The sequence below is a fragment of the Cyrtonyx montezumae genome, unplaced genomic scaffold, assembly GCF_038088225.1.
Source record: "Cyrtonyx montezumae isolate F1298 unplaced genomic scaffold, pur_monq_1.0 scaffold_33, whole genome shotgun sequence".
Taxonomy (NCBI): domain Eukaryota; kingdom Metazoa; phylum Chordata; class Aves; order Galliformes; family Odontophoridae; genus Cyrtonyx; species Cyrtonyx montezumae.
Window position 1 is genome coordinate 1,215,500 of NW_027072038.1, and position 22,249 is coordinate 1,237,748.

The 22,249-nt window shown below is 59.9% G+C and overlaps 4 protein-coding genes across 7 annotated transcripts; 2 read left to right on the plus strand and 2 right to left on the minus strand.

Annotated features, from left to right (window-relative positions):
- The first annotated feature begins 147 nt into the window (after positions 1-147).
- LOC136053998 (interleukin-1 receptor antagonist protein-like) lies at positions 148-1,604 on the plus strand. Of its 2 annotated transcripts, XM_065745017.1 has the most exons (6): positions 148-255; positions 339-387; positions 469-652; positions 733-903; positions 986-1,131; positions 1,219-1,604. In XM_065745017.1, the coding sequence occupies exons 1-6, from the start codon at positions 215-217 to the stop codon at positions 1,429-1,431; spliced, it is 804 nt and encodes a 267-aa protein (XP_065601089.1). In that variant the 5' UTR covers positions 148-214; the 3' UTR covers positions 1,432-1,604. The 2 variants fall into 2 exon arrangements, with proteins under 2 accessions (XP_065601089.1, XP_065601088.1); XM_065745016.1 differs by having other exon boundaries at positions 339-652.
- A 575-nt stretch (positions 1,605-2,179) lies between these two features.
- Positions 2,180-8,639, plus strand: CKAP2L (cytoskeleton associated protein 2 like). Its single transcript, XM_065745053.1, has 9 exons — positions 2,180-2,228; positions 3,066-3,132; positions 3,838-3,904; positions 4,255-5,342; positions 5,776-5,980; positions 6,537-6,692; positions 7,122-7,185; positions 8,140-8,290; positions 8,374-8,639. The coding sequence occupies exons 1-9, from the start codon at positions 2,180-2,182 to the stop codon at positions 8,597-8,599; spliced, it is 2,073 nt and encodes a 690-aa protein (XP_065601125.1). The 3' UTR covers positions 8,600-8,639.
- A 960-nt stretch (positions 8,640-9,599) lies between these two features.
- On the minus strand, positions 9,600-13,224 carry LOC136054018 (cytosolic purine 5'-nucleotidase-like). 2 transcript variants are annotated; one of them, XM_065745044.1, is made up of 18 exons: positions 13,145-13,224; positions 12,769-12,842; positions 12,565-12,682; positions 12,390-12,485; positions 12,186-12,277; positions 12,036-12,093; positions 11,832-11,925; positions 11,678-11,731; positions 11,469-11,552; positions 11,307-11,348; positions 11,102-11,209; positions 10,937-11,003; positions 10,614-10,784; positions 10,443-10,494; positions 10,283-10,343; positions 10,027-10,203; positions 9,830-9,922; positions 9,600-9,743 (listed from the first exon to the last, which is right to left on the minus strand). In XM_065745044.1, exons 1-18 carry the CDS (start codon positions 13,222-13,224, stop codon positions 9,690-9,692), a joined length of 1,575 nt encoding a protein of 524 aa, XP_065601116.1. In that variant the 3' UTR covers positions 9,600-9,689. The 2 variants fall into 2 exon arrangements, with proteins under 2 accessions (XP_065601116.1, XP_065601117.1); XM_065745045.1 differs by lacking the exons at positions 9,600-9,743; positions 9,830-9,922 and having other exon boundaries at positions 10,021-10,203; positions 10,633-10,784.
- Positions 13,225-13,588: 364 nt separating this feature from the next.
- SLC20A1 (solute carrier family 20 member 1) lies at positions 13,589-21,165 on the minus strand. 2 transcript variants are annotated; one of them, XM_065745142.1, is made up of 11 exons: positions 21,148-21,165; positions 20,478-21,044; positions 20,232-20,372; positions 20,029-20,114; positions 18,356-18,452; positions 16,850-16,969; positions 15,417-15,674; positions 14,791-15,340; positions 14,524-14,709; positions 14,234-14,318; positions 13,589-14,127 (listed from the first exon to the last, which is right to left on the minus strand). In XM_065745142.1, the coding sequence occupies exons 2-11, from the start codon at positions 20,839-20,841 to the stop codon at positions 13,966-13,968; spliced, it is 2,049 nt and encodes a 682-aa protein (XP_065601214.1). In that variant the 5' UTR covers positions 20,842-21,044; positions 21,148-21,165; the 3' UTR covers positions 13,589-13,965. The 2 variants fall into 2 exon arrangements, with proteins under 2 accessions (XP_065601214.1, XP_065601213.1); XM_065745141.1 differs by having other exon boundaries at positions 14,791-15,343.
- Positions 21,166-22,249: the final 1,084 nt, after the last annotated feature.

Below are 22,249 nucleotides of genomic sequence, written 5' to 3' on the forward strand. Positions count from 1 at the left end.
TGCCTGCGGCACTGTGTGCTGGAGATATGAAACTTGGCAATCTCTGGGCGTGTTGCAAAATGTGGAAATCCCGCACGGCAGCCACTTCCTTCCAGCACTGCTTGAAAACGCGTCGCGCGGCAGCCAGGCTCAGAGCACACTGAAGCCGACGGGAGGAGCACGAGCACAGCACCACAGGTTGCATTCCCCCTCAGGTTTCACCCTGGACGCAGAGATGGCATTTGTTCCTGACCTGGACGTGCTGGAGAGCAGCAGGTGAGCACTGACACGGGCTGGGGGTGCACTGCGGCTCTGAACTTTCACGTGGCCCCAAGCTCACTGCCCCCTTTGCCTTCCAGCCTCAGCGAGGAGACCTTCTACAGCTCTGCCTGCCTCTGCCTGCAGAAGGTAAGGGTGGGAGGGCCTGGTGGTGCAGGGGAACAGTGCCATGCCAGTGCGGGGCACTCAGCAGCAGCCCTCTCCCCACAGAAGCCTCGCCTGGATTCAGAGCGCACTGCGGTGGGCATGCAGGTGACGGTGAGGAAGGGACGCGGTGCCCGGAGCTTCCGGCAGGCCGCCGTGCTGGTGGTGGCCATGACCAAGCTGCTGCAGAGGCCGACACGCAAGGACTTTGCTGACAGCGACCTGAGCATGCTTCTGGAGGAGGTTTTTGGTATGAGCATGGCACCGGAGGAGGACGAGGGGTGATTGCTGGGGTGTTATTTTCACCCACTGACCCCTGTCCCCCCACAGAGCCCGTCACCTTCCAGCGGCTGGGGAACAGCTATGCCGGGGTGCCTGCCTTCCGCTACACCCGCTCGCAGTCCTTTGACATCTTTGACATCAACCAGAAGTGCTTTGTGCTGGAGTCGCCCACCCAGCTGGTGGCTCTGCACCTCCAGGGGCCCTCCTCCAGCCAAAAAGGTGAGGACACCACATCCCTGTCCCTATCCCTACACCCCTTGTCCCCAAAGCGTGCCCGCCAACCTGTCCCTTCTCCCTGCAGTGAGGCTCAACATTGCGCTGTACCGGCCCCGAGGCCCACGGGGCAGCACAGGAGCCGGGCAGATGCCAGTGGCACTGGGCATCAAGGGCTACAAGCTGTACATGTCATGCGTGATGAGCGGTGCCGAGCCTGTGCTGCAGCTGGAGGTGAGCATCCCACGTCCCCATCCCATCCCCGCTTCCCCACGGGGATCCTACTGCCGCCCGCTGAGCCCCACCGGGTCCCCATTGCAGGAAGCTGACGTCATGCGGGACATCGACAGCGTGGAGCTGACCCGCTTCATCTTCTACCGCCTGGACAGCCCGGCCGAGGGCACGACGCGCTTCGAGTCGGCCGCCTTCCCCGGCTGGTTCATCTGCACGTCGCTGCAGCCCCGGCAGCCCGTGGGCATCACCAACCAGCCCGACCAGGTCAACATCGCCACCTACAAGCTGAGCGGGCGCTGAGCGCCTGCTCCAACCCAAACCGGCCCGTGGCCGGTTTCCGCACTGTATGTACCGAGTACAACGCCCTGCTGCCCCGCCACGCTGTTCCACGTGGAATAGCCTCTCTGGGCCCCGTGGGCCCGAGTCACGCGTCGTTTATATTTCGTTCCTGCTCATGTTGCTTTTAACTTATATTTTTTACTGTAATTGCAATCGTTTTATTTCACCTCTCCTTTTTTTGGGGGTGGGGAAGATGTATTTACTATGACCGGAGAAATAAAAGCTTCCCCGTGGACGCGTGTCTCGGCGTGTGCCTCCGGGCATTGGTTCTGACAGAGCAGAAGCGCTCCCACAGCGGAACCCCGCGCCCCACGCCAGGCCGCCCCCTGCGGGCAAAGACCGGGGACTGCCGCACCCCCAGGGCCTCCTCAGAGCCCCCATCACTTCTCAGGAGCCCTTCATCCCTCGCAGAGCCCCCAGACCCCCTCAGAGCCACCCGGAGCCCCATCGGAGCCCCCCGAGACCCCGGCAGCCCCCGCCCCCTCACCACAGCTCTTAACAAGCTCGAACGTTTCGGCGGCTCCGCTTTACCCGCCCCAGCGCTCGCTTCGCCCAATCACCTCTCCCCAACTCCGCCTCTCCCCGCCCCCCGCGCCGGGCCCGCCCATCTCGGCGCTTTCCATTGGTCGGTTTGAAGGAGGCGGCGGCCAATAGGCGCGGAGCGGCGGTTGGAGCAGCAGTTGGGGCGGAGGTTGTGCGGGTTGACGGTATGGCCGCGGCGGCGGCGGCGGCGGCGGCGGCGGCGGCGGCAGCGCAAGGTGAGGAGCTCCGGGCCGGGGCCCGCACCGTGCTGGGACCCGGGGCCCGCACCGTGCTGGGACCCGGGGCCCGCACCGTGCTGGGACCCGGGGCCCGCACCGTGCTGGGACCCGGGGCCCGCACCGTGCTGGGACCCGGGGCCCGCACCGTGCTGGGACCCGGGGCCCGCACCGTGCTGGGACCCGGGGCCCGCACCGTGCTGGGACCCGGGGCCGGCTGTGGGCCCGGTCCTTGCGGAGAGGTTCCCCCTGCGGCCCTGTGGGGCTGAAGTGTGCCCGCAAAGGGGGGGTTTTGGGGCGGGGTTTAGGGTCCGGGGCGGCGCGTGGGGCTCTGCGGGCACCGGGATGCGGTGGCGGGTGGGGTGGGCGTCCCCACGGGCACGAGTGACGGAGTGGGGCCGTTGGGTGGGAGGGCAGCGGGGGAGTTGGTGGCCTTCCTGCTCTGCGTCGCAGCCCTTTCTCAAAGCGGATTTGGGGAGCGGGTCTTTACGCGATCCGATAGCGATAAGACATGGGGGGATGGTTTTGAGCTCAAAGAGATGGAGTGGGGCAGTGGGGTCCGGGGGTGGGCAGCCTGGAGAAGCTGTGCGTGTCCCGCTGCTGGAGGCGCCCAAGGGGCATAGGCAGCACCTCCTCTATCCAACCGTCCAGCGGCACGAGCGGGCTTTGAGCAGCTTCGTGCCGCAGAGGGCTCTTCGGGCTGGGACTGGCAGGGTGTCGGGGAGCAGCACTGCGCTCAGGGAGGAGCTCAGCAATAGCACGCGTTCCTGGAGCTTCGAGGGCCGTGCGTGCACGTATTGCCACGTGTGTGTATGTTTTTCTACCATCCCTTTGCAGAAGAGCGGAGAAGACAGCTCCAGGAGTACCTGGAAGCCAAAAAGAAGCTGAAATGCCCCAGTGCCAAGTAAGTCGGGGTGTGCAGCTGTCTCTGTCTCACCAGCACCTGCCTGCTCGCCAATGACAGCACCCTTGGCCCTGGACCAGCTGTCAAAGCAGAGGCTGAGACAGCTCCTGCAGTGCCCTGGCGCTGCTCTGCAGTTACTGGCAGCTTCAACACAGACATGGTTTGAGTGTTGATGTTTCCTGCTGCTTCATACTGTGTCTGCTGGGTCTCTTCTAGGTCTCTCCGAAGCTTTTTCACCTCAGGCTTTGGGTTTGCAGGACACCTTTTGATTGCATTAGCAGCTGTGCAGCTTCTTGCAGCAAAAAGGCAGTCCGGTTTTGAGTGCTGCGTTTTAGCAGCCTTCTGGGTGGGCTGATATTAGGAAGAGGTGTCTTCAGCCCGTTTAAAAGCAAACAGAAGAAAGCCCATTGCCTCACCTGACCTGAGTTCCCTTCATATCCTGCCCTCCCAGCCCCATCAGCCACAGGAAGCACTTTGATCACTTTTCTCATCAGTGGAAGTTGTGAGTTATGCAGCAGTCACTTTTTAATGTCGCTTTTCCATTGTCACGTGAAAGGAGAAGAAATATTGCGTGGTTCTTCCTTGATAGCTTTTTGGTTTCAAAACACTTCTCATCAGCTCCTGTGGCTGAAGCGACCAGAAGAGTTCTAGGTATTTTACCTTTTCTTGAACAGCTGCTCAATACTCGATGACTTCTTTCTGCAGGCCCTACTTAAAGGACCGGACTAATCACCTGGATCCACGCTTAAAAACAGTTTCTAAACCAGAAAGTGTAAGTATAAGAGAACTCTTTTCAGTCTATTTTTGCATTTCATGATTGAAGTGTGTCCAGACAGAATAAGGTACACAAACCAGGTCAGTGAGTTTCTGACCCCAGGCAAGCTGTGGTCAACGTATTGCTAAACATCTGGCCCTGAGACAGCTAATTATTTTTCAGAGGAACTTAAGCTGAGGGAATTGTCCTCTTGTCCAGGTGCTGGGTGTTACACTGGGCTTGCTTCCCCGCTGCAGGACTTTGTGCATGTCCCCTGGGCTGGTGGGGCTGCGGAGGGAGCAAGCTGCTGGGGTTTACCTGAGCTGAGCTGTGCTCTGGGTTCTGCCTGAGGTTCTTTTTCTCTGCAGTTTAACAGGAGCAAGAAGGATGCTGTCCAGAACGTAGCAAAAGGCACCTGTAAGGATGGCAAGCATGCTGCCAAACCCATACAGCCAGCTGGGCATGGTTCTGCACCACAGAAGTTTTCACGTGCATCGCAGAAAGTTGCAGTGGTACACCAGCAGCATCTGGGGAAGGACACAGAGCTGCCTGTGGGGCTCACACCAAGCACAGGCCCCTCTGTGCAGCCCAGAGGGAGGCCCCCAGCTTTTGCCTCTTGTTTCCTAAACCCTGGAGGGCCAAAGGAGACTGGAAGTCACCAGCTTGTGCCTGGGGCACCTTGCTCCCTGAATGAAGGCCTGCAGGAACGGCTTGGCTGTGGCAAAGAGAACTGGCCAGCACAAGCAGCTACAAAACGCATGCCCAGCAGCACTTTTCAGTCTAAGGGAAACAATCTTGGGAACAAGAGAGCCTTGGCTCATGGGCAGAGCTCAGGCACTGTGACATCAAGGACTGTCAGGGGCCCAAAGGACAGTTGCCAGACTAAAGAAGTGCCAATTCAGGACAAATCCAGGAAACCCCTGCCAGGCTCAAAGAGTACATCCCAAAAAGCAAGTGGCACAACTTGGCCATTGCAACCCCCTCAGTTACTTGCTGGTTCTACGCATTTACTACATAAAATGCCAGTTGTGAAACATGAAAAAAACAATGCACCAAGGGAACCTGTGGGAAAGCTTGGCATGTCTCTGGTGGGAACTGTTAAGCACTCCAGCAGAGCTCCTGAAAAGCCCTCAGCCTCCAACCTGCCCCGGAACACCACAAATGGGCCCATGAAGAGACCCAGCCCGAAGCTGGGCACTGCAGTGCAGTGGCAAAGACCAACAGTTATAGGGGGAGCAGACAGGAAGGATGTGAAGACAGCACCTTCTGGACACACAGCAACATCCCGAGTGGGAGTCCCCAAAAAACAGTTTCTTCCCAGCACCTACAGCTCCAAAACTCAAGCAGATCGGGGTGAACCTGGGAGCAGGAGGGTGACGCACAAACCAGAGCTGCCACAGAAGTCTGGAGTGCATGCTGGCCGTGTTCCCAAGAGCTCCACCCCGGCGGACCGTAAGTAAGTGGCATCCTTGGCTGGCTGGCCTCACCTGCAGGGTACAGCAGAGTCTGAGGCCCTGAACCACGTGAGACTGCTGCAGGGAGCAGGGCTCCAGCTCCATGGCCTGAAATGTTGGGATCCTGCAGCACTGAGGATGGTGAGGGTGAAGTTTGGTGTCCTTGTTCCCCCTGTGTGGTAGCTGATTGCAGACAGCAGAGAGTGAGCAGTGTCTGGAGAGACAGTCTTGCTGGTTTGTGCTGCCTCTCCTGTTTTATCTTCAAGACACACTCAAATTTGGGAGGGTTTGCCTCTCCCAGCCTGGCTCGGGTGTGCTTTTTAGCATAGAATTTCTTCCCAAGCAGCTAGAAATCCAGAGGGCAGCCAGGCAGCAGCTGGGCAAGTGCTGGTGGTGTCCTGTGGTGCTAACAGTGATCCCTTGGTCCTTTAACAGGAAACAGCTGGAGCAGTGGCTGGCCTCCAAAGGCAAGTGCTACAAACGGCCACCTATGACACTGCCTCCAAAAAAGCCACCGAAACAGAAGAAGCCACTCCTCAAGAGTCCTGTGCAGGAGGAGCAAAAACCAGAGAAGCCAGAGCAGCTCTACCTGGCCAGGGTCAACGCCCTGATGACCGAGTGCCTGAAGCTTATTGAGGAGGTGGGAGTGGGAAAGGGGCTACGTTACCAGCATGTTCTTTTCTTCAAGCAAAGCATTCTTGCTTGGCTTAGGAAAAGCCATCGTGCTCAAATCAACGCTGAGATTGAGGGCCTGCAGTGAGATGCACTGACAAGGAACAGGGATGGGTAGCTACTAACGTGGCTTCCAGGTGTCCCTGCCATTGTCCTGGTGTGTAGCAGTGCAGCCTGCAGCAGGGATTCCTGAGGCAGCAGCCTAGGATGGTTGAACCACTGCAGAATACGTCCCTGGTGGGTCCCACTGCTGGGAATCCCAGCTCTAGGTTTGGTGGCCCCGATGGTGTCTGTGCTGAAAAATCTGTCCCTCTGAAATGCTGGGCTTGTTTTACTGACAGGAAAATGGAGGCAGAAAAAACTGTATTATCTGTCCAAGGTCACATAGGAGATTTGTGGAACGTGAGTGCAAAGTGCAGACTTGAGACCATCCTCCTTTTTGCTTTCTGGCTGGGAGAACGCTGGCACTGGGGAAGCTCCTCAGTGCCCACCTTTTCTCCAGTGCCTCGCCTTTGTCCTTGCAGGGTGCCCCATCAGAGAAGCTCTCTGCAATACTGTGCCATGTGCCCACTGCAGAGAAATGTGCCAAGTTCTGGATCTGCAAAGCCAAGCTGCTCGACCGCCACGGCCCTTTCGATGTGATAGGACTGTATGAAGCAGCAGTTTGTGCTGGTGCTGAGGTGGGTAAGGAGTGCATCTCTTTGGTGCGCCAGCCAGTTACCCCAAAGCCCAGGGGGGCAGATTTTGGAATCAGTTCAGCAGTTGTTGGTAGAAAAAGCCCTTTAGAGCTGTGGGTCCTGGTTGTTTCCATAAAAACACTTTTGTCAGTCATGCAGGCAGTGCATGCACGGGGCCGGAGGGGAGCAGGGCAGCCACAACTGAGCTGCCACCACGCAGACATGCCTGGTCTGCATGGTGCAGCTGCAGCACCTGGGGTGGGCATCTGCACACAGATCTGGAGAAGAGAAAAACTGCAGCCATCAGCTGTCCCCTCAGCAAGGCAGCAGGAACCTTTTCTCCTTTTCTCTCCGGTCTGTACTGTAGTCTTCGTTGCCTGCCTGCCTTAAGCTGTGTTCTGAATGATTTTTTGTTTTGTTTTGTTTTTGCAGCCACTCCAGGAGCTCAGAGAAGTTGTCCTTGATATTTTGAAGACTACAAAACAACCATTAAAAGGTAACATGTGCATGAAGGAGCTGGCTGGCAGGCCAGTGTTCCTGTGGTGCGGGCACAGAAGCAGCATGCTCTGCAGTCTGTCACAGCACCCCATGTCCCTGCTGACTTTGGTGAGGACTGAGCATTGTGAAAGCTCAGAACCTTCATCTCAGAAATGAGGCAAAATTCCTCTGCCAGAGCTGAGCCTGGCACAGCACAGCACGCAAGGTGCCCTGGGCTATGTCCAGAGCTACGCAGTGTTGTAGTCCCTCCTGCAGCTGCAGCTTTCTTCCCTCTCTAAAACCCTGCTGCTGTCCTTTTCTAAGTCCAAGTGAAGGCTGATCACAAGTTTGTCCCCCAGAGGTCCATCTTGGCACAGGTGCTCCTCAATATCTTTATTGATGACGTCCCCTGTGGGATCTGGTGCACCCTCAGCAGTTTGCAGATGTAATCTTCTGTTACACAAACAGAAGGGAGAGGTGCCATCCAGAGGGACCTGAGCAGGCTTGAAAAGTGGACCCACATTAACCTCATGAGGTTCAGCAAGGCCAAGTACAAGGTGCTGAGGTGGGAGAATCCTAGGTTTGTTTGCCTTGGAGAAGAGAAGGCTCTGGGAACACCTCATGGTGGCCTTCCAGTGCTTGAAGGGAGCCTACAAGCAGGAGGGGACAGACTTTTACAGTCTGATAATGGTAGGACAAGAGGGAATGGCTTTAAGCTAAAAGAGAGGAGATTTAGGTTAGGTGTTAGGAAAAGATTCTTTACTCAGAGTTGAGCTACTGGGACAGGTTGCCCAGAGAGATTGTGGGTGCCCCATTGCTGGAGGTATTCAAGGCCAGGTTGGATGGAGCCCTGGGCAGCCTGAACTGGTGGTTGGCAACCCTGCCCATGGCAGAGGATTGGAGCTAGATAATTTTTAAGGCCCCCCTTTAAACCTAAGCCACTCTGATCTATGATTTTCCTCTCTGCTGTCAGGGAAAAATCCTGAGCAGTGCGTTCTGTGGAAGCCCATAACACCTTGCCCAGGTGCGAGGCAACACGTGGCTGTGACTCCGTGCCAAACAGACAGCGCCCTGAGCAGCCTGCCTGCCTCCTCCATCAAGCTGCAAGTGACATCTGTGCCCAGGTGAGGCTGAGCTGCTGGCAGCAAGCACCCTGTGCCGCTCTGTGTGGGGTTTGCCTCCCTCTTGCCTTTTGTCCTCCCTGCAGAGCAAGGCAGCTGCCAGAAGGCCAAGAGCTGAAATTCCTGACACCGGTGCGATGCTCACTGCGCATAGAGAGGGTTGGGAGCTGCTACCCAGAGATGCTGTTGGACCACGACCCCGTGGTGTCATCCCTCAGAGAAATCCTGGATGATGATAAGGACACTCAGTTCTTCTTCCAGAAAAACAAGGCTTTGCCAGGGGTGGCCCAGATGGAGGTTTTGAGTCTGTAGCCCCAGATGTTGCTGAGGGATTCCCTGAGGGCTGCGGGCTCAGCCACTTGCACTTACACTGACTTATCTTGTTGCCTTGGATGTAAATATGTTGGGTTGGCACATAATAAGCTTTTTTTCATTGTTTATAACTGTTTAAAACGTTAGATGAGAGATTCAGTATGACCCAGGGGAGGAGTGAGCAAGGTCCTGGATTGGAGATGTGGGCTCTGTGCTCTTGGCTCAGCCCTTGGTTCCTCTCCCCCCTCCCCAAAGCACACTCTGGTTTTTATGCTGGCAGATGGTTCTGGGCTCTGTAATGAGCTGGGCACCTCTCAGGGTGCAGGGATTGATGTCCTAAGGGTTTGCTCCTGAAGAAGATACACACTTCCCCTGTCTGGGACATTATTTATTGCACCTCCCTTATCCCTCCTGCCACTGGGAGAGCTGTGATCTGCCTCAGAGCCAGCAGGGCCATGAGGCTGTGGGCAGCAGGCTGGGGAGCTTCCAGTTTCCCCCTGTATGGTTCTGCTGCTGCTAAGCACAGAACAGAGCCCTGTCTTCACCTTCCTGCCCCCAGCAAAGTGCAGACCCCAGCAAAGTGCAGACCTGCTGCCCCCCACCACTCTTCCCCACCCAGCTGCAGCAGTGGGGAGCAGCAAAACCAGCAGTGCAGGGCTGCATTGGGGTTTGCATGCTGCCAGCCTAGGCCTTGGGAATTGCCCTTTGCTCCAATCTTCCCCAGCCTTAGGGCAAAGGAACTTTCCTTTGAAAAAAAAAAAAAGCACAAAAAAACCCCATAATTTATGTCTCTTCTACTGTTCTATGACTCCAATAAAACTTTGTCAGAAGTTAGTGTGACTTTTATAAATAGACAAAGGTAAAGAAGGGGAGAGGTTGGGACTCTCAGCAGGTCAAAGGGAGCAGTGATGACCTCGGTGGGCACCATCTGCTGTGTGTGCTGTCGCTGCTGCCCAACCTCGTGGGCATGGAGAAGGGCACTTGGGGATGTTCTGCTGCCCATGAGTGGCTTCGCTCATCAGCCCCAAGGACAGCACCCAGAGTCTGCTGGGGACTGGTACTGCTGGAGCAGCAGCTGCGGGCTTGGTCCTCACTGTCCTCCTCTTCCTCCTCCCTGCTGGAGTCGGGGAGGGAGCTCCAGGACCTGAGACAGAGAGGGGGAGGCTCAGGGGGCACTGGGTCATGTGGGTGCTGGGTGTCAGGCTCCTGTACTGCAGCTCTGCCCCACACCTGCTGGCAGTGCTGCTCTGGCTGCAGCTCCAGGGCCGTGCTTCCCTCTCCAGCATCCACAGGGCCGTGTTCCACTGTTGATTCGTGGGCCATCTGCAGTAGGGATGGGTGGGAGCGGGGCTGGCACCCCAGCTCCCGATGGCCTTGCGGCCACCACAGGGCCAGGGAGGGAAACTGAGGCACAGCAGTGGGTGTACCAGGACAGAGGGTGCCCGGAAGAGGTAGCTGAAGGGGTAGTAGAGGAAGTTGAGGAAGGAGGCGGCGTAGAGGTCCGCGTAGCGCATCAGCTGGCTGGCAAAGAGGGTCTGGCGTGAGCCGCAGCGGAAGAGGCTGCCCATCTTCCCATAGCACATGTCCATCTCGTGTGTGACTTTCTGCGGGCACAGAGGGGCGGTCAGGGCACTGATCCCCCACCGTGCACGAGGTGCCCCGTGGGATGGGGATGGCGGTCACCTGGATGTGACGTTTGATGGAGCTGATGTCTGGGCGCTCGCTGCTGCCGCTGTCCAAGTGCCTGCGGTGAGAGCCAGGGGGCTCAGCAGGGGCCCTCTGTGTACTCCACCCCCACCGTGCCCAGGTGTGGGGACCCCACGGTGTCCCAGTGCCCACTCACTGGTACAGGTCCGCCAGGATGAGGTCCAGGCTCCGCAGCTCCTCAAACAGCTCTGCCAGGCCAAAGCACCGGCTCAGTGCCAACGCCGCGGCCGTCCCCAGGGCTGGCTGTGCCTCTGGGGGTGGCAGGGGGGTCCAGCAGCAAGGGGAGGGCACGGGCAGGGCTGCTCACCACTCTTCTCTGTCCACACCTGCAGCTCACGGGCCAGCTCGGGCACCACCAGGAAGGTGCGCCAGCCCTGCCGCTTCTTGGACTTGAGGATGTCCCCGAAGATGTGGTCCCCCATGTACAGGATGTCCTTGCCCTTCACGCCCAGCAAGTCGCACACCAAGTCTGATGAGCCTTGAACAATGGGATGACATGGCACGGGGTCACCGTGTCCCTGTGTCACCACATCCCTGCATTACTGCACCCCTGTGCCACTGTGTCCCTTCTGCCACCACATCCCAGTGCCACTGCATCCCCACGCCGCTGTCACCCAGCCAGGCACTCACCACCAGAGTACACAGTGCAGTGCTGGAGGGGCCCCGTGTAGGTTCCGATGCGCAGCTTCCCTGTGTCCTGGGGGCACAGAGCACCCCACGGTGTCACTGTCACCGTGCCCGCTTGGAGCTGGCTGGCGGGGGGGGGGATGGGACGCGTGGTGCCCAGGTCCCCACCGTGTTGACTTGGCGCAGGACAGTGCCCTCAGCAAAGAAGAGTGGTTTGCGGGTGTCCACCACGATGAGGTCGAAGTAGGAGCGCCAGGGCCGTGGGGGGGCTCCAGACTGCTTGGGGGGAAGGGAGGTGTAAGAAGTGACACGGGGCAAGGGGGGGGGGGGGGGAGGGAGTCACAGCTGGGTGGGGGCATGGCTGTCCCCTCACCTTATTCCCGTCACCGAAGTTGAACAGGTAGGACATGATGGCCTGCAATGACCCACGGTGTTACCCAGGAAGGAGTGGGGTTGTGGGGGGGCACCCAGAAGCCGGCACCCCGAGCCCTGCCCCCCTCACCCCCCCACCCCCAGCAGAGGTGCCACCACTCACATCAGTGTAGTTGTAGTCACTGTTGGTGGCCAGGAACACCTTCCCCACCTCCCTCATGCGGCTCAGCAGCAGTGGCACACGGGGCTGTGGGGGGCACAGTGAGAGCACCGGGCAGGGACAACACAGGGACTGGGGGGGGACACTGGGACTGGGGGGGGACACGGGTACTGAGGAGGGTTTCGGGGGGGTGGGGGGGCTCACAGACACACATCTTTCACCACGTATTTCTCCAGGTTCTCCAGCGTCTTCTCCTTCAGGCAGCCCTGTGAGGGGGATGGGTGGTGAGGGGGAAGTCGTTGTTCCTCCCCCCCCCCCAAAACCTTCTGGGGCCGTGGGGTCCCTCAGCGCTGCCCACAGCCCCACCGAAAGGTGCACTTGGTCCATGGCCTCACGCACGTCCTGGAACATGCTGCGGAAGGACATGAAGAGGTTCCCGTGCTTGTAGCCAGTGTCACAGCTAAAAACGGGGGAAAAAAATAGGGAAATAGGGGGTGAAGGTGCTGCACAATGGGGGGGACCCCCGGAACCACCCCCCTCTCTGAACACAGACCCCCACGCCCCGCTCACCTGACATATCTGGGGCAGGTGGAGAAGAAGTCCACGAGACAAGCATAGAGGTAGGTCTCTGCCGTGGGTGGGGGCCGTGAGGAGGGTTCAGGGGGGCAGCACCCCAAAACAGAGGGAGGTCTGGGGTCGGAGGAAGGGGTCACAGCTCACCCGTGAGGTTGAAGAGGGTGTTGAGGATGTGGAAACGCTTCATGTCGTCCCTTTGAATGAACTTGTTGGGGTAGTAGTGCAGGATCTCAGCCCTGTGGAGTGGACACGGGGCTGTTCAGACCCTCCAACCCAAACCACAACACTACCACGGGACCTCACCTCCCCCCCCCCCAAAAAAAAGAAAAGAAACAACTGCACACACACCCCCGGAGGAAGCGAAAGCCGTGGGCACAGACCAGCAGGTTGCCATGAGAGTCCACCTTCAGCAGGTTCCCATAGAGCGCGTCGAACACCAGCCCCCTGCGAGAGACATCAGCAGGGCAAGGGGGTCCTGCTGTGTACTCGCCCCCCAGCCCCCACTCCCCCTCTCAGCACTCACCGCGTGGGGAAGGTGGGGTCATAGGTGTAGGCCAGGATCTCGTGGGGGTACCCGATGGACACCAGGTGCTCCAGCAGCAGCCTGAAGCACAGCTCCTCGTAGGCGGGCGACTTGTACACTGCAGGGCCCAATGGGTTTGGGATTGGGGGTCCCAGGCCCCCCCCCCCGTGCGGCCCCTTCCACCCCCACCCCCCCCCCACGCACTCGCCAAGGTGTAGTCCATGTCAAAGCCGAAGCATTTGATCTTCTCCAGTGCCAGGCTGCGGTTCACGAAGATCCTGGGGGGGGACAGCAGCGGGTCATGGTGGGGGGGAGAGGGAGAAGTGGATCACGGTGGTGGGAAATAGCAGTGGGTCACGGGTGGGAGGGTGGCACAGACCCCAGGGAGTGGGGGGGGGCAAGGCACGGGGGCCTAAGAGTGAGTTATTGGAGTAGAAAAACGGCATTTAACCAACAGAGGGTGGGGAAAAAAGGGGTAAGTACGGAGCCTAGCCCCCTCTCCCAACGCTTCCCCCCACGCTCAGACCGACCCCAGCCCTCCCCCTCCCGAGGGTCAATCCCCCGTCTCCCCCCGCCCCACCGATGCTGGCAGTCCCTGCGCAGCGCCCGGGGGTCGCCGCCCCCCCCCAGCGCCGGACCCCGCTCCCCCTCGCTGCCCATCACCGTCGCCTCCCACCACCCCCGGTCCTCTCCGCTTTATCAGCTCCCCGCGCTCCGCCCCCCCCCCCTCCCCACCCAGGGGCCGCCCCCACCCCTTCCCCCGAGGCAGCAGGCAATCATTAACCGGGGGGTCAAGGCCCGACCCCGGGCAGCCGCAGTCCCACAGTCCAAGCCCCCCCCCCCCCCCCATCCCGCTCCTGCCATCAGTGCTGCACGGCACTGATAACACCCCGCCCCCCCCACATGCACATCCCAGGGGGCACACGTGGGGCCCTTATCAGCATTCACAGCCCCGGGTACACCCAGGGGGTGAGGGACACTCCCCCTCCCCTCCCCCCCCCCCTCCCAAAGTGAGGCACAGCACTGGCATACAAAGGAAACCTTTATTGAGTCCGAGGTAGCAGCAGTGTGGTGCAGGGGGGCAAAGCCGAGCACAGCACAGCCCGCAGCCCCCAGGGGTCACTGCAGGGGGGCAGGTTAAACTTGGGGGGGGGGGGGGAATAAAAAAAAATCAAGTAGCCCTCATCACTGCTAGGCTAAGGCTGGGAGCAGCGGGACGGCCCAGCACTGCTCAGCCCGCTTCTGGAGACACAAACGTTAAAAAAATAAACCATAACGAGACATCGGTGACAACACGCACAGGAACAGAGGGAGCCCCACGGCCGGGGGGGGTGGTCTGTGTCCCCCCCCCCCCCCCCCGCCCGGGGCAGCAGCAAGCAGGCACAGCGCAGCAGTGCAGCCTCACGCTCCCAGCACAGCGAACTTGAAGAGGGCCATGATGGCAGCGCTGATGAGCCCCGAGATGGGCACGGTGACAAACCAGGCCATGAAGATGTTACGGAACAGGCGCCAGTCCACTGCTTTCCTGGAGCGCAGCCAGCCCACCGAGACCACCGAGCCCACCTGGGAGGGGGGGGGGGGGGGAGGGTCCCACTCAGTGCAGCCCCCTCCCCCCCCCCCCCCGTCCCAGCCTCGAGGTTCACAGCCCTTCCAGGGCCCCCGGTCCCACCTTGCAGTGCGTGGTGCTGATGGGGAGGCCCACGTTGGAGGCGATCACCACTGTCAGGGCAGATGCCAGCTCGATGCTGAAGCCGCTGCAGAGATGAGAGCAGGAGGGAAGGTGAGACAGAGCCCACCCCGCAGCTGGGGGCAGCTCCCCACACCGTGCAGACCCTGCACGGGGGAACCAACCCCTTGGCAGAACACGGCAGCCATGCAGGGGGGCACTGCCCATGGGTCACACCAGAGAGGGAGTGAGATTTCCCCCCCCCAGGCACACAGCCCCCAGCCACACCTTACCTGGATGGCGTGATGGGGGTCAGGTCCTTGCCCATGGTCTGGATGACCCTGCGGCCCCACACCCACAGCCCGATGCAGATCCCCACACCCCCATAGAGCAGCAGCCAGATGGGGGTTGCCACTTTGGTGGCCACATCGCCTGTCCGATAGACCAGGTAGAGTGCAACCAGGGGGCCAATGGCATTGCTGCAAGAGAAAGGTGAGCGGTTCAGGGGCTAGAGCACAGCTCAGGGCTTCAGCAGCAGCCACGGCACTGCTGCTACTGACCTGACATCGTTGCCACCATGAGCAAAAGAGCCAAAGCAAGCTGTAAGGATCTGCAGGAACTGGAAGAGGAGGGACACCTCAGGCTTGTCCTGGTCGTGCCACTCTTCCAGGGAGCTGCTGCTGCCCTTCCTGTTCCCTAGGCCCATCTCCACTTGGGCAGCGTTCAGATCCACGTCAGCATTGGGGTGCACGTCGGCCACCGCGTTGCAGTAGCTGGTGTAGCTGTCCATGCGGACCCTCTTCTTGGTGTCTGCCACAGGCCACGTCAGCTTCTCCATCTCCTCACCCTCCCTGGCTCGGAGGGAGTCCAGGGGCATGCCGCAGATGGCCATGGTGTAGGACGTGTAACTGTTGTTGCGGCGCAGGGGTTTGTCCCCCGAGTCCCCCATGCAGTCCCCCATTTTGGCCAGGTGCAGTTTATGCAGCAGCTCCTTGTACAGCCCGGAGTCCTTGTGCACGGTGTGGTACTGGTACTGCCCACTGGAGCTCAGCTGGTGGCCCACGGGCGGGTGGAACTGCACGAGGTTGCCGTTGGGCAACCGAACGGCTCCTGCTAAAAGAAATAAAAAGCAGTGAGCACCCAACCAGAGCCTCAGCAGAGCACCACTGCAGCCCCCAGCGCTCACCACTGTCCATGTTGGTCTCCTTCAGGTCGAGGCCTGGGAGCCGCTCGGGGGCCTCCTCCGCGTCCCCCAGGTTGAAGGACACGGTCCTCTCCTCCGTGGCCGCCCGCTGTGGCGCAGCAGACCCCGGCTCGGTGCTGGAGGCCTTGGCATCGCCTGCAGGAGCATCACCCAGGGGCACCTTGGGCTCCTCGTGCTCCTCCTTCAAGCTGCCGTTCTTCTCCATCAGGGGACTTTCAGAAGGACTCGATTTTATCTCCCCTGCAGAGGCAGCCTCTGTCACGCTCCAGCCCTCGGCACAGCCACAGGGCCGTGCCTGCCCTGCACCGTGCCCCCTTCACTAACATTTATGGCAGATCAATCCGTTCTCAGCTTCTCCCGAATCCTGACCTTTGCTGCCCCCCCCTTCCACCTCGATGCTCATCAGTCATACCTTGCCCGACACACAGCAGCCAGGCTGTCACAAGACAGCTCACCTCCTATTTTTAGCCCCACTCACCCACACAGGGTGTGGTGAGCACCGTGACAGGGCTCTGCCAGTTATTCCTCGGGCACAAATCCCTCTCCCAACAAACAAGCTTCCCTCAGGCCGCCCTGCCCTGCTGCCATGACACGAGCCATCATCGCTTCCAGGCCTTTGACCCGTGCTCAGCCACCACCCCACCCCCTCCTGTGGTTCCCCCCCGAGCTTCTGTGCCCCCTCTCCATTGTGAATCTGCAAGCCCAAACATCCCAGTTCACCTCTGCTTTCCAAGGGCAGCTCAGCAAGCCCCAGGCTGCTCCCCACTCCCACGGGCTGGAGGATGCATGCAGCAGGGCAGAGGAGGGAGCCTGCCCTGCAGGGAGCAGCTATGTGGAGCTCTGGCAGCTGGAAGGGCTCCGAGGGCAGCCATAAAACTGTCAGTCACACCCCAATTACAGCAGCTGACAAGGACACTCGTTATCCCCTCGCCTACAGGTCCATAAACGAGGAAGCAGTCTGCATGCTATGTTACAGGCAACAAGCACACAGCACTCCCACGCTGCAGTTAAGGGCCTGCTGCTGCCCACAGGTATTTCTGCCCCAGGGGGAGGATTTCACTCAGCAGCTTGCACAGCTCTGTCTCGTAACCTGCATCGATTCCCAGGTACACTGGGATTAAAGGTCAGCAGCCTGCAGTGCAGGCAGGGCACTGGGCTGCCAGCCAGCAGCACAGCACTGCTCCCAGCAGGAATTCAGGGACCCCTCGTGCCGTGGCCTGAGGCACACGGAGCTGTCAGCTTGGCCGCATGCACCCAGCAACTCAGGGTGCGTGGAGCAGCTTAAGTGATAAGTGGAGCTGCAGATCCCTGCTAAGAACGACCCCACTCCTAATAGGATGGGCTGCTGCAAAAGGGAGAGCTCGCTAGCAGGAGCATGCCCTGCCCCACAGAACTGCACGACAGCGGGTACTCACGTTCAATTTTCTTCTTCATTCTCGGGCATACAAAGAACCAGACGACGAGAGCGCAGACAACAGCACTCCCCGCCGAAATGAGGAGGATACCCCAGAGAGGCAGTTTGTCAAAGCCCAGCACTAGGAAATAAAACAAGGGATCTTGAAGCCCCTGGGGCAGCAGACCCCTCTGTGTCCGGGACTGCTCCCCCAAGCCCAGAGACCACACAGAAAACAAGAGCTTGACCACACGGAGCCCCACTGGGCTGCAATCTCCCCCACAGAAAGCTAATCTCTTCCCTCCCTCCCACAGCCAAACCCGATTAGCACCTGGTGAGCACTCTGCCTGAGCAGCAACAGGAATGTTCTCAGCCCTGTGTCCTGCCTTGCTGCAATGTCAAAGAGAACAGCAGCATGGCTGCTGCAGCACCACACTGCCTGCCTAGCACATCTCCTCAAGCTCTGGGAAGAGGATTTCTCTGCCCCCCCCCCCCCAAAAAAAAAGCTCCTGCTCCAACACCTGCCCTGCAGAGGAACCAGAGGCACTGACACAGTGATGAGTGCCTTTCAGCAGGGCTGGCACGCAGCCCCCCGTCAGGAGGTGGCCCTGCTGCAGGCAGCAACCCGCTGCTCCCTCTGCATCGACACACCAGCTGCACACCACTGTGAGCCCAGAGCAGCCAGCTCGAGGCTGCAGCCCCTGCTGTAAGCCCCACTGCTGCCTCCTCTCCTCCCCCTCCTGTGGATGCTGCAGGGAAGCAGACACCCCCTGGAGTCTTCCAGGCACTGTTTACAGACAAAACCCTCAGAAGCCAGCTCCTGTCTCCTGTCACTCCACCTCCAGCCTCCAATGACCTCTTCCACTGTTCCACAACAGGAAACCCACTCAGACTGAAAACAGCTCATGCTGAGCAGCTCTGCCTGGTGGAAGCTATGATTTGTGTGTTTTCCTGCACCACCTGCCCTTGGCTCTGCGGGCACTGCTTGCTGCGTGCCAGGCTGGCGGGCGCTGTGGCAAAGCCTTGCCCAGCCATCTCCCTGACACAGCAGCCAAGCAAACATTTCAATTTGCTGATCCCAAAGGGGTTGCAAACTGTGGAACGAGCTCCTCTTCTCAGCACAGGTGCCAGCTGCAACACACCAGCTCTTCTCACCAGGAAGCCTCAGGGATAATTACTTTACTCCTAGGGGCTGGGTGTGCAGCAAGAGCCTCTGGCCTCACTCCTCACTATGGGGCCACAGGGAGCCCAGCAGCAATAGGGCACCCAGCTCCTAGTGCAGCTCGGGGCAGGGAACATCACTATCTGAAGCTCTAGGGGGAAAGATCTGTGGGATTTAGTTCAGGCAGGCACCTATCTAGCCCAGAACTCAGCACACGCTAGCCTGCCGCCTTCTGAAACCGGCGCAGGCCAGCCGCCTTCTAGGAGAATTCAGCCCTGAAAAGCAAAAAGGGGTAAATCGGGCATTTAATGGAGGCTTTGAAAGGGTTTCCAAAGTGAGGTTTCAAGCACTGCAGTGCATACTTACACGGTGCGCCGGTATACATGATGGAAAAGAGGTTGATCCCCACGGTGCAGGCGTAGAAGATGGGCAGAGCACGCAGGCCATTGGGGACAGGGTCCACCTGCAAGACAACGTTGTATGCTGCAGAGCTGCGGTCTCAATGGGTGCCCCAATGGTGCAGCTCCAGCCCCCCCAGAAGCTCTGGGCTGGAGGCCCCTGCTTCTCTCTCCTTGTGCTCCAGTTGGGGGGGTGGGGGGTTCACCCCAGTGGGTGCTTTCAGAGAAAAGTGTTTCTCAGAAAAGCTTTCACCTCTTTGGGAGAACAACAAAGCCCTCAGCTCGCCAGCAGCGTACTGCACTGCAGAGCTGCGCCCAGAGGCAGTGGGAGCACCTAACCCCAGTACTGCCCAGCAGCCCCATTGCAGTTCCAACACCCAGCAGTGCAGAGTGGGACAGCAAGGAGCAGGAGGTGGCAAGCACAGCTCTGAAAGGGCAGTTATGCAAGGCTGCTCTCACAGCAGTGACGCTGAAGCGTTTGAGAAGGGTTGCCAGGCAGAAAGCACAGCGATAAGATCTTAACATGTCTTGGAGCAGAAGTAGTTCTTCCAGAGCTAAAAACCAGGGGTGTCATTTAAGCTGAAACGTGCAGAACAAAGCGCTCATAAATAATGCTGGAGCTGGGTGCTCTGGACAGACGGCTGAATACCCACAACCTGAAGGATCAGCCACGCTTCGAGTCAGTCACCTCCAATAAAAGACCTCCAGAGTTGCAACTCCCTCCCTCCCTGCAACGTTCTGGATGCCATGCCCCTTTTTTTCCTGGGCTTTCAGACCCTCCAAACAGCAGAAATCTCTTCCAGGACAGACCCCAAGGGCTTTGTCTCATTGCCCTGTCAGGGCACTGCTGGCACTGGGCAAGGCCGAGGGCAGAGAGGAACGTGGAGCAATTTGGCTACAGAGCTGCACAGCTTTCAAATGCCAGGACAGAACAGCCCACAGTGACCAGAGGGTCCTCACATGGCTGCCCCCCATCACAGCCCCCCCTACAGGACCCGTTACTCTCTGGTGGTTCGGGATGGAAACACTCCTACATCCATGGGGCAGTGGTTCCTCCAAACATTGAACGGATCACACGAGCTAAAGGGAGTGCAAACTGCCACTGCCACAAGCCATGCTTAAAGCAGCACCCAGAATCCTGACATTGGGAGGATGGAGCCTGCAGCAGTGGGGAAGCAGCTGCGACAGAACAGCCTGGAGATGTGGGCTGCTCAGGCTCCCTCTCCCTCAGAGAGAAGTGCAGTTTCCAGGCACCAGAGACAATTTTGGCCCTCCTGGCTTCAAAAGAAAAAAAAAAAAAGCCACCATCGTCACTTGTTGCTTTCCACTCCAGCACGAGAACCTCATGAGTCTGGAAAAGGCTGGCAGGCAGCTCCAACCTTATCAATCCCAGCAGCAAAGCTGCAGCTGCCCCTGCTTAAACAGCCCAGATGTTTTGGAGAAGGCAAGCAAAAGCTCCTTATCTTCTGGTCCCTGCCTCACGGGACAAGAGCAGGCCCAGGCTCCCCATCCCTCTGTGCTGAGAGCTCACTCAGCCACAAGGATACACATGTGCTGCAGTGCTGATGCACACAGATGAGCAAACAACCCAGAGAGCTATGGGAGCACCCACAGCCATCGGCATAGCTGGGCCATCCTTACCTTGCGGAGAATGAACCTACGGACAAGAAAGAAGAGGACAGCAGACATGATGCCCGAAAGGAGAGGTGAGATGAACCAGGACAACACTAGGAGAAAAGAGGTGCCGTTAGTCCCCCACTGCAGGAGGGAAGCCACGGCACGAGCTGGTGCCAGGTGCAGAGGTGGGCACGATGCTCCTGGAGCTGTCACCTTGCCCGACTCACCGATTTTTAGCAGCTCAGACCACCTGACGCCTTTCTGCCCTTCGGCCACCAGTGAGAAACCGATGGTCGCTCCAACAATGCAGTGGGTACCTGAGATGGGAAGCTTCAAGAACGAAGCTACAAGCTGCCACACAGCCGACCCTGGAAGGCAACAGGAAGGCAATACAACAGGAAGGCAATAAGGAGCCACAGCGGGACACACGGGCGTCACGCAGCCCACGGGACACCCCCAGCACGGGAGCTCACCGAACATGGCGCTGATGGAGCCCGCCATCAGCAGCTCCTGCGTGCTGTTGTACATCTCCACGTCGATCAGCCCTTTGCGGATGGTCTCGCTGACCTTGGCCCCCAGCAGCACAGAGCCCACCGTCTCAAAGATGCTGGCCAGGACGCAGGCCTGCCGCAGCGTCACCACACCGGAGCCCACCGCCGTGCCGAAGGAGTTGGCCACGTCGTTAGCACCCACGGAAAAGGCCAGGATGAAGGCGATGACGAAGCCCAACACCAGCATCCAGAGGAAGGGGGTGAGCGGGGCGGCAGGAACGCTCTGTGCCGTGCCGGCCAGCAGCGCCGTGAGCCTGGCAGTGGGCCCGGGGGGGAGCAGCTCCATGGCCAACGCTCCGGCGTTCACGAGGGGGTGTGAGCAGAGAGGGCTACGGGAACGCTATAATAAATTACGGCGGGGAATAAAACAGGCCGCGCGGCGGGCGGGACGCGGGGCTGCTGCTACCGCTATAGGGCTGTCCGAAGGGGCGGGCGGCTGCGGGTGCTCGGGGCCGGGCCGGGCTCCATGGCGGCGACGGATGGCTCAACCTGAGGGCGGACAGCGGGGCCTCAGCGCCCTTCCCGCGCACCGCCGCTCCCTCCCGTCCCGATCCCGCCGTTACACGAGGGCCCGCAGGGCCGCACCGCTCACCGACAGCGCCGGGCGAGAAGGCCGGGACACAGCTTGCGGGACACGACACCGCACCGCACCGCACCGCGATCGCTCCCGCTCCGTCTCCCTCTCCTCCTCCAAGTGACGCGACCGCTTACCGCCCTTCCGGTTATATAGCCTGCCACCACCCAGCTCCCGCCCCTTAGTGACGTCAGCAGCAGGCTCACAGAGCCCATTGGTCATCTCGCGGTCGTCGGGGCGGGGCCGCGCTGCTATTGGTCAGATCGGCTCAGCGACTGCGGTGCGCCCGCCGGGTCCTTGCGCGGGCAGCGCGCCACGAGACCACGTGTGGGAACGGAGCGGGCCCGGCCCGGAGCTGTCCCGTGCGGGCCCGGGTATGGGCGGACCGCAGCTGGATACACCCCGGTATGGACCCAACGCGGCCCACGGCACAGCCCGACGTGGTCCCGGTGTGGCCCGGCGCGGCTCCTAGCGCAGCCCGGTGCAGTCCCGGACCAGGGCCGGGCTTTGCTCCAGGCCCAGCCCCGGCCCTCTGCCAGCTGTGGGTTGGCATCGCTGTGATGCTGCTGGCCCTGCAGTCGGGGCTGCGTGTGGCAGCATCGTTTCCCAGGACATCCATCTCTCTCTGGCATTAAGTCACCCACCCCTATCTGCTCCAGCTCCTGAAGAGCCTCATCCAAATCAGTTTCATACCAGCACTGTGTGCAACTGAGGACCACCGTGTGTTTGCACACCCCTGCACACAGCCTCGTGTGCCCACCACCCCCCCCAGTGCTCAGTGCCCCCCCGGGTGCCTGCTCCTTTGTGCACAGGAGCCACCCTTGCCCAGCAGGAACCACGGCCCAGTGGGCCCAGGGCAGCCAGGCACAGGAGGCCAAGGTGTGTGGCTGCTGGGGCTGGCAGCAAGCTCAAGTGCTGGGATTTGTTGTCCCCCGTCGTGTGGCATAGGTCAGTGGCTTGGAGCTGGGCTGTTGCGGGCCATTGCCTTGCTGACGTGAGATTGAAGGTGGCACCTGCCCTAGGAAGTGGCCTGGGTGCTCCCACCGCAATGCCCCCACATCATGGGGTCAGAGTCCAACCTGTGTCCTCGTGGGCCCTGTGTCCCTGCAGGTCCTGTGTC

What these genes read in the sequence shown, in the direction of transcription:
- LOC136053998 (XM_065745016.1), top strand. Translation starts at nt 215, where the DNA reads ATGGCATTTGTTCCTGACCTGGACGTGCTGGAGAGCAGCAG. An exon ending in GCTTCTGGAGGAGGTTTTTG is followed by an intron (nt 653 to 732) that starts GTATGAGCATGG and finishes GTCCCCCCACAG; the next exon opens with AGCCCGTCACCTTCCAGCGG. An exon ending in AGCCTGTGCTGCAGCTGGAG is followed by an intron (nt 1,132 to 1,218) that starts GTGAGCATCCCA and finishes TCCCCATTGCAG; the next exon opens with GAAGCTGACGTCATGCGGGA.
- SLC20A1 (XM_065745141.1), bottom strand. Translation starts at nt 20,841, where the DNA reads ATGGAGCTGCTCCCCCCCGGGCCCACTGCCAGGCTCACGGCGCTGCTG. An exon ending in AATGAAGAAGAAAATTGAAC is followed by an intron (nt 15,675 to 16,849) that starts GTGAGTACCCGC and finishes CTGCCTCTGCAG; the next exon opens with GGGAGATAAAATCGAGTCCT. An exon ending in GGAGACCAACATGGACAGTG is followed by an intron (nt 15,344 to 15,416) that starts GTGAGCGCTGGG and finishes TATTTCTTTTAG; the next exon opens with CAGGAGCCGTTCGGTTGCCC.
- CKAP2L (XM_065745053.1), top strand. Translation starts at nt 2,180, where the DNA reads ATGGCCGCGGCGGCGGCGGCGGCGGCGGCGGCGGCGGCGGCAGCGCAA. An exon ending in GCCTGAAGCTTATTGAGGAG is followed by an intron (nt 5,981 to 6,536) that starts GTGGGAGTGGGA and finishes TTGTCCTTGCAG; the next exon opens with GGTGCCCCATCAGAGAAGCT. An exon ending in TACAAAACAACCATTAAAAG is followed by an intron (nt 7,186 to 8,139) that starts GTAACATGTGCA and finishes CTCTGCTGTCAG; the next exon opens with GGAAAAATCCTGAGCAGTGC.
- LOC136054018 (XM_065745044.1), bottom strand. Translation starts at nt 13,224, where the DNA reads ATGGGCAGCGAGGGGGAGCGGGGTCCGGCGCTGGGGGGGGGCGGCGAC. An exon ending in TCCTGCGCCAAGTCAACACG is followed by an intron (nt 11,004 to 11,101) that starts GTGGGGACCTGG and finishes CTGTGCCCCCAG; the next exon opens with GACACAGGGAAGCTGCGCAT. An exon ending in CTGCACTGTGTACTCTGGTG is followed by an intron (nt 10,785 to 10,936) that starts GTGAGTGCCTGG and finishes CCATTGTTCAAG; the next exon opens with GCTCATCAGACTTGGTGTGC.